Below are 15,781 nucleotides of genomic sequence, written 5' to 3' on the forward strand. Positions count from 1 at the left end.
TAGATAGTTTTTTAAAATGATATCAGATTAGTAAACATAATGTGCCTTTGGAACAGTGGATGAATGGTTGCTGATAATGGACAATGTAGATATTCAATTCAATTCAATTCAATTCAATTTTATTTATAGTATCAATTCATAACAAGAGTTATCTCAAGACACTATACAGATAGACCACACTCCATAATTTACAAGGACCCAACAGTTCTAGTAGTTTCCTCCAGAGCAATATTGCATGAAAGATCAGCCCCCCCACTCAGATCAGCTGGTATTCTGTTTACAATGGAGTGGTATGGAAATCTGTAAGTGGACTCATGAACTCAGCTATGGTCTCAATACATTCTGCGTCCCCAGGTGTGGGGTAACTATCCATACCATGAATAACTAGTGACTCCCCGATTTTAACTTATTAATGTTTAAAACCAGTTCTCAAAGTTTCCTAAAAGTTTTTGTCGCTAACATGTTAAGCTGGATCTGTTTCTTCAAGCTGCACATAGACGAAAAATGCCCAGGGGTCTTTCTTGTGGCTGTTTTATTTTAGAAACATATCTGACTCTAGCTGCTAAATGCTCTACTACGTTTCACAGCTAGTCACTAACTTGGCGTGTCTGCTGTTCGATGCTGAACAGGTAGGGTACAGTGGGTTTATCAGAGGTGTATCACTGGAAACAGCTTCCTGCTGCTGGAAACGGGGTTGGTAAGAGCAGTGAGAGGGAATCTAAACAGTTGTTGTTTTCATCAAAACCATGAGCCAAACGATGCTTACAAGGCTCCGTGGAGCTGAGAGGACCTGCAGAGATGCGGAATAATTCTCTGAAGGTTGGTCACTACGAGTGAGCCCTTTAACATTACACCTAATCATTTGATCCATTGTTAGTGCAAAGATATTGATTCGTGCAGCTTTCATGATTTACTCTTCAAGGAAAGTTTGGTGCATTAAAGTTCCATTAAAATGTTCTTAAGTCATTGTATTGAAAGTGACTAACTTGTTATACTTCTAAAACCCATTGAACTGTTTGTCTGTGACATGCTAAAACATAGTGTAACCCCTATTTTTCACTGGGCGCTTCGGAGATGCGTTATGGGCACGTCACAAGCCCCTCAAGAAATCGCCTCCATTCAAGTCCTTACTTGATTTTCAACCAGCCGCTCTGCGTGAAGCCCCTCTGCGTGAAGCGGCTCACTGCTCCGCTAAAGAACAACACCCCTCCCCCCGTAATATGACATTTTGACATCTTTTTTATAAGGATAACACCAGAAAAGAGAAGGCATGGCGTTAAGAGAAGAGGGGGGTTGGGTTCTTTTTTTGCTACACATTAAGAAACAAAAAAATGCCTATTCTAAAACCTTATCTCCAATAAGATTGATCTCTGTAGGAAAGTCTATCTGTTTGCTGACTAAGGCTACATTAATCACATTTAAACCTCGGTTTGGAGCACTGTGATCCGAATCTGACAGGCGCTGATGAGGAGTGAATGGAGTGGGACTCAGAGAAGACAGATGCTACCAGTCAGGCTGGGTCTAGTTCTGCGTGTGGATGTTTTAGCAGGTTTAAAAATGTATCACTTTCAGTTTATTAACATGACGCTTGCTGAAAATGTATGTACTGCACATTTGCGTTATTTTATGAGTAACTAACCACCTTGAGTGAAAGCTTCAGACTAACAGCCAAAACACACGTGAAACAGTTGCGTAACATAGATCCGTTCCCGATACCACGCCTGGCTGCAAATTTTTTTGGGTTGCACAATGGTAGGGGAAGACTTATGAATATTCATCAGGAAACTCATGCCTGAATGGCAATTACTCGTTGCCTGCTCTGGTTGAGTTGGTTTGGTTTAAGCAATAGGAGTGGAATTGGTTATGGGTAGGGTAAGAATGTCAGGGTGAGCCAATTAGGGATCGGGATTAGTCTACCCCTAGCATCCTGCAAAAAAAAAGAAAAAGGAAACTCCACGCCTAACAATCCTTCTCTTCTCGGCTCTCACTCTCTCCAATAGAAAGAGACAAGATACGTTGAGGAACTGTGGTAATTGTAGCCTAAATGTGTGTGTGTGTGTGTGTGTGTGTGTGTGCGTGCATGCGTGTGTGTGCGTGTGTGTGCGCGTGCGTGCGTGTCACTCTCTCTGTCTGTCAGTAGGTCTCCCCCACGCATTTCATTGGGAGAAGTCAAGACAGCCAAAATCACAATTTTTGCATTAGTCTGAAGTGGGCGGGTCTCAATTGGAAAAACGTGATGCAATGTACTTCTGTCCACCAATCAGGATTTAGCAACATCTGAGTAAAAATGCTATGACAGTTTTAGGGTAGTTTGTTGTCAAGCTGTCAAATCAAATCTGACCAAAACAGAAGCATGATGAAGCACATAAACTGAGTTTAAAGTGTTAAAATCTCTATAAATAAAAATATAGGAGTGTTTTAAAAATGAAGTTAAATTGAATTGAATTGAATTTTAACCTTTAATTTTGATTGTTGGTTATTAAGTCGTGAATAGTTTATGTTACACAGAAATAGTTAAGTCCCACTACATTCACTTAATACTCAAAGACAAGCGTAAAACAATTCTATTTAAGGGAAAGTCTATAATCAGCAAAGTGAAATATAATCAGCAAAATGTAATTAACGTGTTAGGGATGATACCCAACACAAAAGTTGGGAGCCAATGGAGTCAATACATTGCATTTTAAAGGTTAAAGTGTGTTTTTAGATGTAAAATATTGTTTTAAAAAGAAACTGCAGCTGCCAGGTAAATTTGGGGAATAAGTACAATATTTAAAAGTCTAAAGTAGCATAAAGTGTAAATACATAGGTATTTACAAGTAAAGGTAACTTAATATTGTACATTAGAACAGTGCTTTTGTAAATGTACTTAATTACTTTCCACCAGTAATTATTATTATTAGCAACTATATATGAAGATATGTTGAAATGAATGTTTTCCTGTACATACATTTTGTGACATTGTTTTTTCAGCGGTATATAAAGTTTTCTAAATTCTTAATTTCCCTGCTGCTTTCATTTACACACTGCCAATCATTTTCTCTTTGATCTGCGTTATTTCATGTTTCCTTTGGTTATGACACTGCACCTCTTAGACATAAATGAACTAACAAAACAAAGCAGTTTATATACACCAATTTGTCTGTGTGTGTGTGTGTGTGTGTGTGTGTGTGTGTGTGTGTGTGTGCGTGTCATTGTACCTTCACCCCTTCAGCCTGTGCATGGAGTATGTGTGCACTGCCGGCACTCTGACCGCTGCCCGACGACCTCACACTGGTCACACTGCCAGAACTACCCACACTGCTGCGGTCCCCACCTGCAACACACACACACACACACACACACACACACACACACACACACACACACACACACACACAAATCGGTGTATTTGAACTGCTTTGTTTACATGCATTTACACACACATGCAACCACCCAAACAATTTGTATAGATTTTGTACATACAAATGCACACATGCAACAAACAGATGGATGCATATATATTCACGTATGCATGCATGCACGCACGTACGCACGCACGGACGCGCGCACACACACACACACACACACACACACACACACACACACACACACACACACAGACACACAAGCACGCGCACACACAAACACAATGAGTGGTTTAGCTGATATCCAAACCAACATGGCAACAGGTGTGACTCTCCATTGAAATGCACTAGGCAGCATGTGTTTGAATGGACAGAACAGACGGAAAGACAGACAGGGTGACGGGCGCCTGAGCGACAAATACAGAAGTGGAGTAAACAAGACACACCTTTCGCTTTTGTACACACAATTCTTTTCACTCACTCTTCCACTCTCTCTCTGTCCTAAGTTTTTTTCTTCTCTCTCACATGAAGATGTCCCCATACATCCAGTTGGAAAGACACACAGACTGTAGACCGATGCAGATGGCTGCAGTCCTACACATGAGGCCGCTGAGTTAAACTAAGCTTCAGACGGAGGGATAAGCAGGACATGAGGACTGTCAGGAGCAGGTCAAAGAGTATCTGAAAGCCTTCAAACATTGATTTCTTAGCGCAAAGAAATTGATGTGTGGACAGGTTCTGCTCTTTGGGACGTTTACCAACACCATAGACACTTGCAAGGCCCTGCCAGGCAGAAAAGCCTCTTTTTTTAAAAACGGATGTCAGATACTGTTTGAGCCCTGGATAAAGTTTAAAGGAGACAGGGGTTGAGGCCTCAGCGCAACGCGGCTTAGTTACCTGCCACGGGCTTGCGCAGTACCCAGATCTCTTCGTTGGAGCCTCCATGGGGCCCACGGGATGTGGTAGGAGAGCTGTGAGGACTTGCCTCTGAGCCGCGACAACCTTTAACACAGAACACCACTGTTAGCCGCTAACCGACCCTAAGCTGGCCTTCGAAGCATTGCTACCCTTTTGCTATCGAATGTTAGCATTTAAAGCAGCAACTATTGAATGCTTTTGTCAACTTTAGGGCAAAAAGCTGAAAGCAACACCAACAAATTCTTACTAGATATGGCTAACATGTTAGCATACAGTTACCTATTTACATTTTGACAAACTTAGCACTACTTTAAAGTTTCTGTGTTTCTCCTCATCTGGTGAATGTAAGTCCAATATGAACTCTCCTTTTAGCTCTGCTTTGGTCACCGCCATCTCTTGAGACCAATATGTAACTTTTTTAACTGATAAATGCTCCACTATGTTGCTATACTTGTCCGCTGCTCTTTGGTACTTTGTAAAACCAAAACAACTAGCTTTGAAAAGCTCCATATAGCTGAGGGGAATTGCAAAGCATAACTGATTGATAATTCTCTGTGGGTTAATCATTACAAGCATCCCCTCTTACATTACACGCAGTCATTTGATCTGTGTTCAAATAAAAATATTTGTTAGTGCAGCTTTAATATAAGGCTGAAAAATAGGGTTTTTAGGTTTTGTCACATAATAGCCACTTTAAATCTAACAAGTTGATTTTACTTAAAAAAATCAAGGTAACCGGTAGCCTTGAAAAAACGAAGTAAATATAATCATGTAATATATATATTATTCTTAAGTTACGATTGATTCAAAATAGTGCTGTCAGTTAAATGCTTTTTAAAGGGCATTAACCCTAACCCATTTTTACGGCGTCAATTTTTATCATCGCAAGATTAACGTTCATTTTGGCCTAGCAAACTTTGTAATTTTTTCACATGCTGTTGCAACAACTAGTAACGTTAGAAAAAGTACACCACACCGGGTCTAGCTAGACCGGAAACAAAACAACAGGCACACCACAACACGCCGTTTGGACTTGCGGGCCGGCCAAAGAGTAGTAACGTTACGTTTTGAGCGGATGGCGAGCGTGAGATGATGAAATGGACGCCAAGAAGATTCTGAATGGAAAGTTTCCGTTTTAAAAGTTGCCAAATGTTCCATTGACAAGACCAAAGTGATCTGTGTGTTTTGTTGTTCAACACGTCCAGTTTAAAATACCACTGGATGGCCAAGCATACAGCTGATCCTAATTCTCTGCTCCCCCTTGTCACAGTATGTTTTTCACCCTTTTATTGATGGACAGTGTTACACTGTGAGAGAGATTATTTGCTCCAAGCGAGAATGTTACGTGTGAAATTGAACACTACAATGTTGTTTTCAATTAAAAAAAGCATTTGCACAAAGCGAGCCGATCCACTTTTCCATGTTGATAATGGGATAAAAAAAATCAAGTGACATTTAGAATATATAAAAATTTGACATGGATTAATTGCAAGTTTACTATGACATTACTTGATTAATCGCGATTAAACATTTGAATTGTTTGACAGCACTAATTTAAATGTACTTGTAAAGTTTACCTGTTGCAAGTTGTTGCAACTTAAAAATGGCAAGTGAAATGAAATAAACCTATTCTTTCTAAATACCTCTGTTCTGGTAATACAAGGTTTATAAGATGTTATCCTTCACTGCTACAATCATTCAAAATGTGAAGTATGCTACATAAAGACAGTATTTGTCATTTACAAATACACTAAGCAAACTACCTCACTTCACTAACGACTGATACTGCAAACTACTTTTGCTAATTGCAGATGTTGCAATGATAATGGGTAACATGGGATTAATAAAATAAATTCCCACTTATCTGCGAAAAAAGACAAACTACAGAGGCGCCAGTAGGAAAACAGGGTGATGGGGTAAAGGAATTGCGGGAAAGGGAGCTGTTTTTTTAAAATGGATATATAAGATTCACACTCACTGACACATTCTCACATACATGCTCACACACGCACACACATACACAGAAAAATACAGCATATATATATATATATGAAAACATTTATATACCCATAGTACATAAATAAATCCATAACATGAATATCTCTGTATATGCACATATATATATGCCATAATGTATGTACACATACATATATAATGCATCCATATGTGTGTGATTACATATGTAAGCCTTCAGAATGGGGCTGTTGTAGTGCATTTGGAGAGTGTCATAAACCATTAAAACCATCTTAGTAAGGGTTTACAAATGGTTTATATTTGTGACCAACAGTGCTCAAGAGAAACACATACAATAAAAAGTTTCATTTGCTTTCATGTAATGCTGCAGCTCCTTCTTGTGACCATTATGCATCCCTCCAAGTGAACTCAAACAAAGAACTGACAAGTGTTTTCGTAAGCCTTTGATTTGACTTAAATCCTTTGTGAGTTGACACTAATTTTGCTGTTTTTACCCAGCATGTGATCAAGAAAAATTTTCTGACCTGATGCAGTTATAGGTAAAGGCATTATATTTTACTTACTGCATGGAAGAAAATTTGCCTAAAGGGATTTATTATCCTGGAGGAAACAAAATGGTGTCAAGTGAAGGCTCCTATTCATAGAACATAAAAGTTTACAGACAGGGGATACCTTACCTGCAAAACATCCTGGGTGCCATTTTCTAACAATGTATTTGGGTCTCTTACATAACACTTTTACTTGACATTTTTGATTTGCAAATCTCTGCATGTAATACATAATTTCAGCATGCACTTTTACTACCTTGTGTTCATGAAACCAAGAATGGCAGTATAAAAAGACTGTTCAAAATAAATAGGCATTATTCCAGCTGTGTATTTCTTATTGACTATTATAGCTCAAAAAAATCTAATCTATTGAAGCAACATCTCCAACTAAACCTCTGACAAATGTAACTGTCAATAAAGCAACAACTCTAATCCTTCCAGAAAACAAATGTCTAATTTTACTCAAAGTACTGACGACAATTCCGGTAAAACTTCTTCAAACTATTAAATGAAACTGTGTTCAAATTCAGAACAGTTGCTTAACTTATTCACCCATCCAAAGCCTGGTTTGATTTTTTTCTTTAAACCCTTCACCACCGTCACACACACTCTTACACACACATTGAGGGTACAAGTGCAAGGTGGGTAGAAGTGGAGTTAAAATGATCAGACGTGACAATAACACGCAGGACGAGGCAGGTCATAACAGCACACACACCAACAGTACTACACAGTCTGGTCAGGAGAGGGTTATGTGCGATGTGTGTGTGTTTAAGAAACTAGCAGGGTTGTCTTATTGGCTGGGACAGTCGTGATATAAGGGGGTAGAGGAAAGAACGAAGAGGAAGGAAGGAAGGGAATAAAGAACTTAAATAACAAGGCAAGACATTCAAATGAAGCACAAACCAACTCAGGTGAATAGAGGTCTGTGGTAAAATGGTGAGCTTTCCTCCCACCATACATCTTCACAACAAGTTCTTCTGTGGTGTGAATCAAAACGTCAGCAGCATTACAACCATGTTTAAAAAAAAAAATAACTCACTTAGCATTAACTTTTCAACTGTTTTTCAGTGTTCTCCTTTCCTACGGAGCTGTTTTTGCACAGTTTCACTCCCAGCGCGTTAAAACTGACACTTGGTCAGGTGCCTCTAACATTAGTCTTGCATTGCCAGACCTTCCACCACAGCACTGTGGATGAGGGTCTGGCTATAAAAATGTGCTCTGGTTCATTGTTATTTCTTTAAACCAATCACAATCGTCTAAGCGCCGGACACAATGACGGTGCCGCTGCAAAATTGCCTCGGGAAGGAACTAGTTTTGGTGGAACATGTGTACATGACAAAAGTAGTTTGAATTGTGCGAGGGAAAACTCAGATTGGACAGCTAGCTGTCTGGATTTACCCTGCAGAGGTCTGAGAAAAATAACTTGACGTCAAATTGACATCAATACCAACACAAAGAAAAGGGAAGGTGAAAGCTGGCCCAAATGAGGAACATCCGGCGGAATTTCCCACGGCACCTGAACAATCCCGTAAATGAAACGTCGTCAATATAGACTAAGCTACTTTATCATTAGTTACTGGTGCAAAAAGACTCCTTAAGTGTCTTTATCAGGACCCTTAGCCTCACTACAGACAGTCTGATAATCTTTGGGTACGTCCCCAGTCCTTCAGTTGCATCCACGTTTCCTTCACTTGCCTTCCTCTCTCGCGTCTTAGTCCGTCCCACTGAGTAAGCATGGGAGAGACGCAAGAAAATAATGCAAGGAGAGAGGAAACGAGACAATGTGTTTTAGAGAGATGAGACATCCTTTCCTCAGAAACGTCATGTGAATTTGTCAGCTTTATGGGCGGAGTTAGCGTCTCTTTCAGAAGCATGGCTTCCCGAAAACGCAGCTCTCGTGTATCCTCGCTCATAGCTCCACAGGGCAAGAAGAAGAGCTTTGAGACTGCCTTTATGAATGCGGACCAGCACTACGTCCGGTTCAAGCGAGGAGTGTGAGGATATATTGAATAAGAGACCTTGGATCCGCCAACTGATACTACTCGCTAACGTTGTTAGACGTCATACTACGTAGCGGTCGAGCTGCTGCTGCTATGCCCAGTGCGTCCCATTCAGACGCTGAAGGGTTCCCTTTGCATTGGTATCTGACGCTGGGAGCCACTGACCAGGCGTCAGAATTTGACAAGTTGGGAGTGAAACGGGTTGGTTTTCTTACCGACAGAAATGTCCATTTATCACGCTCAAGTTTCTACAATGTTGGTGCAATAGTGGCTTAAAAACATTAGACCCCTGTCTAAAAGCTGACTCTTTACTCAGTAATGGAGATGACAACAGCAACAACAGAAAAAGAAAAGTTATACAGTATGAACAACACATAAAATTACATAAATAATGACCCATAATGGAAAACTTCAATGGATGCCTTCTCAGAACATTTAAAACATCAGACGAATCACAAATACTGTCTAGTTTGTGTATGAGCAGAGGAAAACATCCCTTGAAGCTTTAACAATAATCATAATAATAATCATAATAATACAAATAATAATAACCATAATCATAATCATAATACAAATAATAAAAAAGGGGGCGTGTACCTGGGGCAGTGGGTGTGTCTCCCTGTGGGGTTGTCACGGGCGACTTGCTATAGCCAAAGGAAGTGAAAAGTGGAAGCAGTGGCTGATGGGAATGTGGTGGAGGAGGAGGCGGTGGAGGCAGGATATGGATCTGATGGAACGTGGTGTCGTTGCCGTTGACTACCGCGTTGGCAGGGGCAACCGTCGCCGGAGGAACCAGCGGTATCTTTTGAAACTGTTGAGTGCAAATGACTGTGCTGGCCAAACCTAGATAACAGCCACCGCGACGACAAACACGGACACATACACAACCAGCCAACAGTGAGCCACCGCCACGTAACAAACAGACGACAAAACAGAGAATTACACGTGAGAAAGAAAGAAGGGGGGGAAAAAAGGAAAAATTAAAAACAAAGGCTGAAGTGACAAGATTAAACAAAGAAATTATAGGGGGTGATGGACATGGCTGATGTTAAAGAGCCACTGACTGGACAAACAAATGTGGGCATTGTTAAAATGAAACATACGGAGAGGTTCACAGGCAGGTGATGGATGGTGAAAGAGGGGATGGACCCAGGGACTGATAACTATCAGCTGCTTTACTCTCTTAACATGTGTCTTTCAGCTACTAGTATACAACAATACAGACATGTAACACTTGCCAAGTATATCCAGCAGTGTTTATTGCTTTGCACAACTGTTACAAATTGATATTAAAATGTCCTCTGTAAGAACATGCGAGCATTGTGACTTATGAAATTGTTAATAAAAGTGGATGTATTGCATTCTACAGCACTAAATTGGTAATTTGACATGAACTAGTGCACTCTGCAAACTAGCTAGCTAGCTAGCCGTTGTGTTTATAACTTGAATGACTGTTTACCGTATAATGTTTTGTCTAGTATTGTGTCTAAGCTGAACCTGGTGAGTAAAGCCAAGTGCATACTATATTCTATTCCTATCTGACAAATATACTGTAGTGCTGCAGGAATGTTTCCTAAAAACAAAAAATTGATAGCATTATTGCACTTGGGGTTTTCTCATCAAGAAGTAAATGTTTGTTGTTTTAATGGGTTTTTGTTAGATGCCTCAGATAAGGTCTTAACTTATTCTCACGTTTTGTTCTACAACATTAAATATGTCAGGACCTTTCAATGGAATTCCATTGCTAGGCAACAGCCTGGCCCCTTGCCAACTTCCTGTCAGTTGATTCCATTAACATACACTGAAACAGGAAATCAACTTGGTTCCATTTAGAATGTACGTGAAAAATGTGGTTGCTAACAAGTGGCAACATGAGACTTTAGAGGTTGTCAGGGACATTAAACGTCATACGGCAGACACGCAAAATCCAATTATAAGTGGTGCCGTGCCGTTGAAGTCTGTTCTGATCGATATACTAGGCATAATCTGTTCCATGAAGTTAAGGCTAGGTTAACATACTTGCTTTTACCCTTGTACTAAAATTGATGAACAAAGTATCGATCGATCGACACATGTTAGTAGAGCCTACCGTTGTCCTCAGACAATGACTTTGTAAATTTTTTACTTTAGTTTGGTTCCACTATTACTTTGCCAATAAGTGGTACTGTGCCAAAAGTATTAGTGAAATAATTGTTAGATGCTCATTGTGCATGATTTGGGCATCAGACAACTTGTAACATCCTGAATAGTCCAATACTATATATATATATATATATATATATATATATTTATATATACACACCTCACTACTAGGACCTAGTTTAGATAGCTACTGAAGTAGATAACTGCCTTGATAACTATCCACAGGCAAACTGCTAGAGTCATTGTCTTTCAATTGGTCCCTGATTTAGACAGTAACTGTCCCTTTCTTATTGAGGTCACTTTGATTTTTTTTTCCTTCTTTAAATATTTTCTCTCTTCTTCATCTACTTGATGTTCTAATTGGCTATTGTTGTTGGTTGAAAATAAATGTTTAATGAATGTTGAATCGCTGTTAAAGGAAAAAGAAGGAAATGAGAGGAGCAGTACATGTACAAGAAACTGATGGGGGAAGAATGGTGGGAAGAAAGAATGATTAAAAATTGATGAAAAACAGTTGAGTAAATTAAACCCCTTGCTAAAACAGCTGCTATAGCCCTAAGTGTGTGTGTGTGTGTGTGTGTGTGTGTGTGTGTCTGTGTGAGACTGTGCCTGGCAGTGATTTGTCAGTATGGCTGTGCAAGTTGAATGGGATAGCTCCAGCTGTTCTGTACTGAAACCACAGCTGCTATATAACGCACTGTTAGTGAGGACAGATGCAGCCACAGTGGCATTTTCCTAACTTGGAACAGGTTCCATAGTGGTAAAGAAACCATCCAGCAAATACAAAGAATGATGTGACTATGTGACAGAAGAGAGATCATGTGAAAGAGGCGTGAAGGTGAGACTTTTGTGATTACAGGGGTGAAGCAGACATCAACGGAGGGACAGGAATACAGACTGAGACAAGTAGGACATTATACTACAGAGAGACAGACGGATGGACAGACAGAGATACCAGACCTACAGAGGGACACCAATACACAGTTAAAAACATCTGAGCCTCTTTTGGAGAGCGTAGTGACACTTTGGGATGACGAGATAGATGTGATTGTGTTCTGTAGATCTCACCAAGCTCATCAGAGGTGATATAAATGGAGAAAGGAGGTTAGAGTAGTTTTGGGTAGATTGATACATTAGCTGGTCAGCTTGTCTGTTAAGTAATGAAAACACAGAGATGACACCAAAACGAGACCTTTAACCCCGGGCACATCTTTTATTTGATCAGCAAACATCAAATGGCTCCTCATGTAATCTTAAAACGAGATGTATCGCTGTGAGTTTACATGATGAACAATTTGATGATCAGTTCAAAATGTTTTGGATTTATACTTGTTTGCTTTCATGCTACGTTAGATGAAAAGATTGATACGACTCTCACGTCTGTACGGTAAATACAGTGCTAGCGGTTAGCTTAGCATAGCTGAAACACTTAAAACAGGTGGAGTTATCTCGGATACACTAGAGGTGAAATGAATTATAATTAATATCACAGCAAGAATATCTTCAACAGGAGGTCCAGGAACCCTAGGGGGTCTTCAGAGTCAATGCAGGGGGGCATTCAAAAAAAAAATCTTAACATGAATCCAACATATTATTAGCAAATGTAAATCCCCACTGCTCACTGACCATTAGGTATGGTAGTCACTAAGACCATCCACAGATCCAGTTAATCCTAAGGATTCACTGTGCCACATGTATGTTTAACATTGAAAATTCATTTCTAAAATCATGCCAATTATTGGTTATTTTAATAGCTCAGTATGCTATGCGCTAAAAAGTGAATATATAAAGGCTTAAAGCCGCCCTACATGTTATTGCAAGCCTAGTTTAATATGCAACTTAATTTTATACAATATGTAGTAGGGGGTCCCTGCTCCGTTCCTCTTTCAGTTAAAGTATCCTTAGTTTAAAAAACGTTGAAGACCTCTGGTGTATAAGAGTATAGTGGCTGGCTATAAAAACGCAAATGACCCCTATCTACTGTAGAGCCAGTGTTTGATTGGTCCGTTCTGGGCTACTGTAGAAACATGAAGCTGCCACAAGTCGGCCTCTGTGGAAGAAAATCATCTCCGCATGTAGATACAAACCACTTTGTAAATTAACGAATACCCACTGATTCTTAGTTTCAGGTGATTATACAACGGAGAAAACATACTTATTAATATTATACTGTATGTCTGCAGAATATTCTATTCTATATTCCATTTCTGCTAATAAATCCCCCCACACATTGGTGAATGGATACATTATGCATGTGAAGACCATGTATCAGGTTTTTAACGACTCTAGGCCAGAAAACAAAGAACCGTATTTCCCAAAATATTGCACTATTACCATCCAGCAGGTCAGCAAGGAGAACCCATTGAACACATTATCAGCTTGTACATGCGGAGCATTTTTGTGTCTGTGTTCTCATTACTTAACAGATATTTTCATCATCAGGCTGAACTCCTAAAAACATTGTGTTTTCATTCAGGTAGAGTTGTAGTACAGTTCGGTTCATTCATGGCAACATTTGTCTTGGTTTACATCTCAAGCATGCAAGGATGGCAGCACGCCGCCTCACAACTGTCTTCTCTCCCAGGGAGATGAGCTGTTTTCCTTATTATTTCAGGGAAAGATAACTAATGTTGAACTAATGTGTGAGGTTAAGTGCCTTTCTCTGGGGTTTATGGGAGAGACTAGAGCATTATTCATTCACTTAGCTTCACTTTTCTTCTTCATCTTCTTCTTTTTCTATGTTTCTCCAAGTTCTTCTTCTTCTGTGTTTAGCCCAAATATGTGAAATGTATTGCTATGACGCTCAGCTCGGTCCCGATTTGAATTAACTCCAGCATCAACCCCCCCCCCCCCACACACACACACACACACACACACATAGGAGGGCACACACACACCTGTGCGCTTGCTGATGACTTCAACCATGGTGGAAGGGAAGTAGCCCACCCGGTCATTTCCTGTACGGTTGTCATGAATACAGCCTTTCCAGCGTCCATCAGGGTGCTGCTCCAGAACCTGCCAGGGGGCCATGTTTAACGACAACAAGATTACGTTTGATTGTGCATCTCAACTGTGTCTGCTGGTTTAATTACAGTATTAAAATCTATTTTAGCATTACTGAAAAGCCTTCAAAGAACCAGCTCTTTTGAAGTAAAACTACTTTTTTTCATATACAAATACAAAATTGCACTAAGAGCTGTCTAAAAATTCCAGACAACCGCAACTTGTTCATTCAAACCCTGAGGGAGGAGGACTAGGCACTGCTTGGCTTCCTTTGTACAGTAATACCCAGAGGCTGCATGAATACACATACATATTCATGAGTGGTGGATGGACTGCCGTTTCTGCAAAACATATTTGTATTTGTAAATGAGGGAAGCTGAAAAATCCCTCCTTCTTGAATATTCATGAGTAGTCTCACCGAACAAGGAGTAAGCTTTTTCAAACTACCGGCTAATATTTAATATTTAATATCCAAGCAGGATGGTTGTCATGGCTGCACAATATAAGGAAATATCTAATTTTGATAATTTGGACTGATATTGTGATTGCAACAGGATTCAATATTGTAAGGAATGATCCTTTTTGTATTATGTATTCATTTAGAATACAAAATACTTAAACGATTAAGCAGTTTCTGACTATTCAACTAATTATATCAGCTACGTATGTTAGTGTGTATGTGTTTGTGTGTGTGTGTACCGTAATGACATCTCCTGCTTTGATGTTTAGGCTGGTCAGGTCATAGTTGTTGCAGTAATCCTTCAGAGCCCGAACCTGGAGGGCCGCGGATGCATCTGAGCAGCAGGGAGAGAGCCAGTGAATCATTCTGTACATTACAGTACATGTGCATACATAGCAGTACATGTAACAGCGTTACCTCTTCATATTATCTTCCACACCAAAATCATGTACACATTTCTTCTTTTCTCTGTTTTCGGAGCATCAGTTAAAGGAATAGTTTGATGTTTTTGAAAATCCAATCACCCCCATCCATCAATCCATCCATCCAAACACCCACCCACCCACTCATTCATCCATCCATCCATCCATCCATCCATCCATCCATCCATCCAGGCACCCACCCACCCATCCATCCATCCAAACAGGCACCCACCCATCCATCCATCCATCCAAACAGGCACCCACCCATCCATCCACCCATCCATCCATCCACTCATCCATCCAAACACCCACCCACCCATACATCCATCCAAACACCCACCCATCCATTCATCCAAATCCCCACCCACCCATCCATCCATCCATCCACCCATCCATCCATCTATCCATCCATCCATCCATCCATCCATCATCTATCCATCCATCCATCCATCCATCCACCCATCCACCCATCTATCCATCCATCCATCCACCCACCCATCCACCCACCCACCTACCCATCCATCCACCCATCCTACCCCTCAGCAGTTGTTTGATCTCTCGGCTGGCCTGGGTTGCAGTGAACTGGTAGACGATGTCGAGTGCAGTCTGGCTGTAGGTGTTTCTCACTGTGGCGTTGATACCACTCTGCAGAAGAGGAAAGTAGATGGATTTGGTATGTTGACTTTTTAATGTTGTTGTTTGTATGTTTTATGCAAAAAGACAAAACTATAAATTTGTTGTTGTTGTTAAAGGGACAGTTGACCCCAAAATCTACACACATGTTTTTTTCTCTTACCTGTAGTGCGGTTTAACTTAGTTTTGGTGTGAGTTGCGCGGTGGTGCATTTATCACGGCTGTAGAGCTGTCTGCCTTCTTACTAATATAATAGAACTACAGTGGTGTGAAAAAGTGTTTGCCCCCTTCCTCATTTCCTGTTCCTTTGCATGTTTGTCACACTTAAGTG

At 40.3% G+C, this 15,781-nt stretch overlaps 1 protein-coding gene across 1 annotated transcript in view; it reads right to left on the reverse strand.

Moving 5' to 3' along the window:
- Positions 1–15,781, reverse strand: part of caskin1 (CASK interacting protein 1) — a 117,567-nt gene that overhangs the window by 13,158 nt on the left and 88,628 nt on the right. The window contains exons 8-13 of the mRNA XM_034894458.1: positions 15,354–15,462; positions 14,635–14,729; positions 13,830–13,947; positions 9,388–9,633; positions 4,245–4,349; positions 3,201–3,316 (exon numbers count right to left, since the gene is read on the reverse strand). Coding sequence (XP_034750349.1) covers positions 3,201–3,316; positions 4,245–4,349; positions 9,388–9,633; positions 13,830–13,947; positions 14,635–14,729; positions 15,354–15,462 — 789 coding nt within the window. The remainder of the gene's footprint in view (positions 1–3,200; positions 3,317–4,244; positions 4,350–9,387; positions 9,634–13,829; positions 13,948–14,634; positions 14,730–15,353; positions 15,463–15,781) is intronic.

This window comes from Etheostoma cragini, chromosome 15, assembly GCF_013103735.1.
Source record: "Etheostoma cragini isolate CJK2018 chromosome 15, CSU_Ecrag_1.0, whole genome shotgun sequence".
Taxonomy (NCBI): Eukaryota; Metazoa; Chordata; class Actinopteri; order Perciformes; family Percidae; genus Etheostoma; species Etheostoma cragini.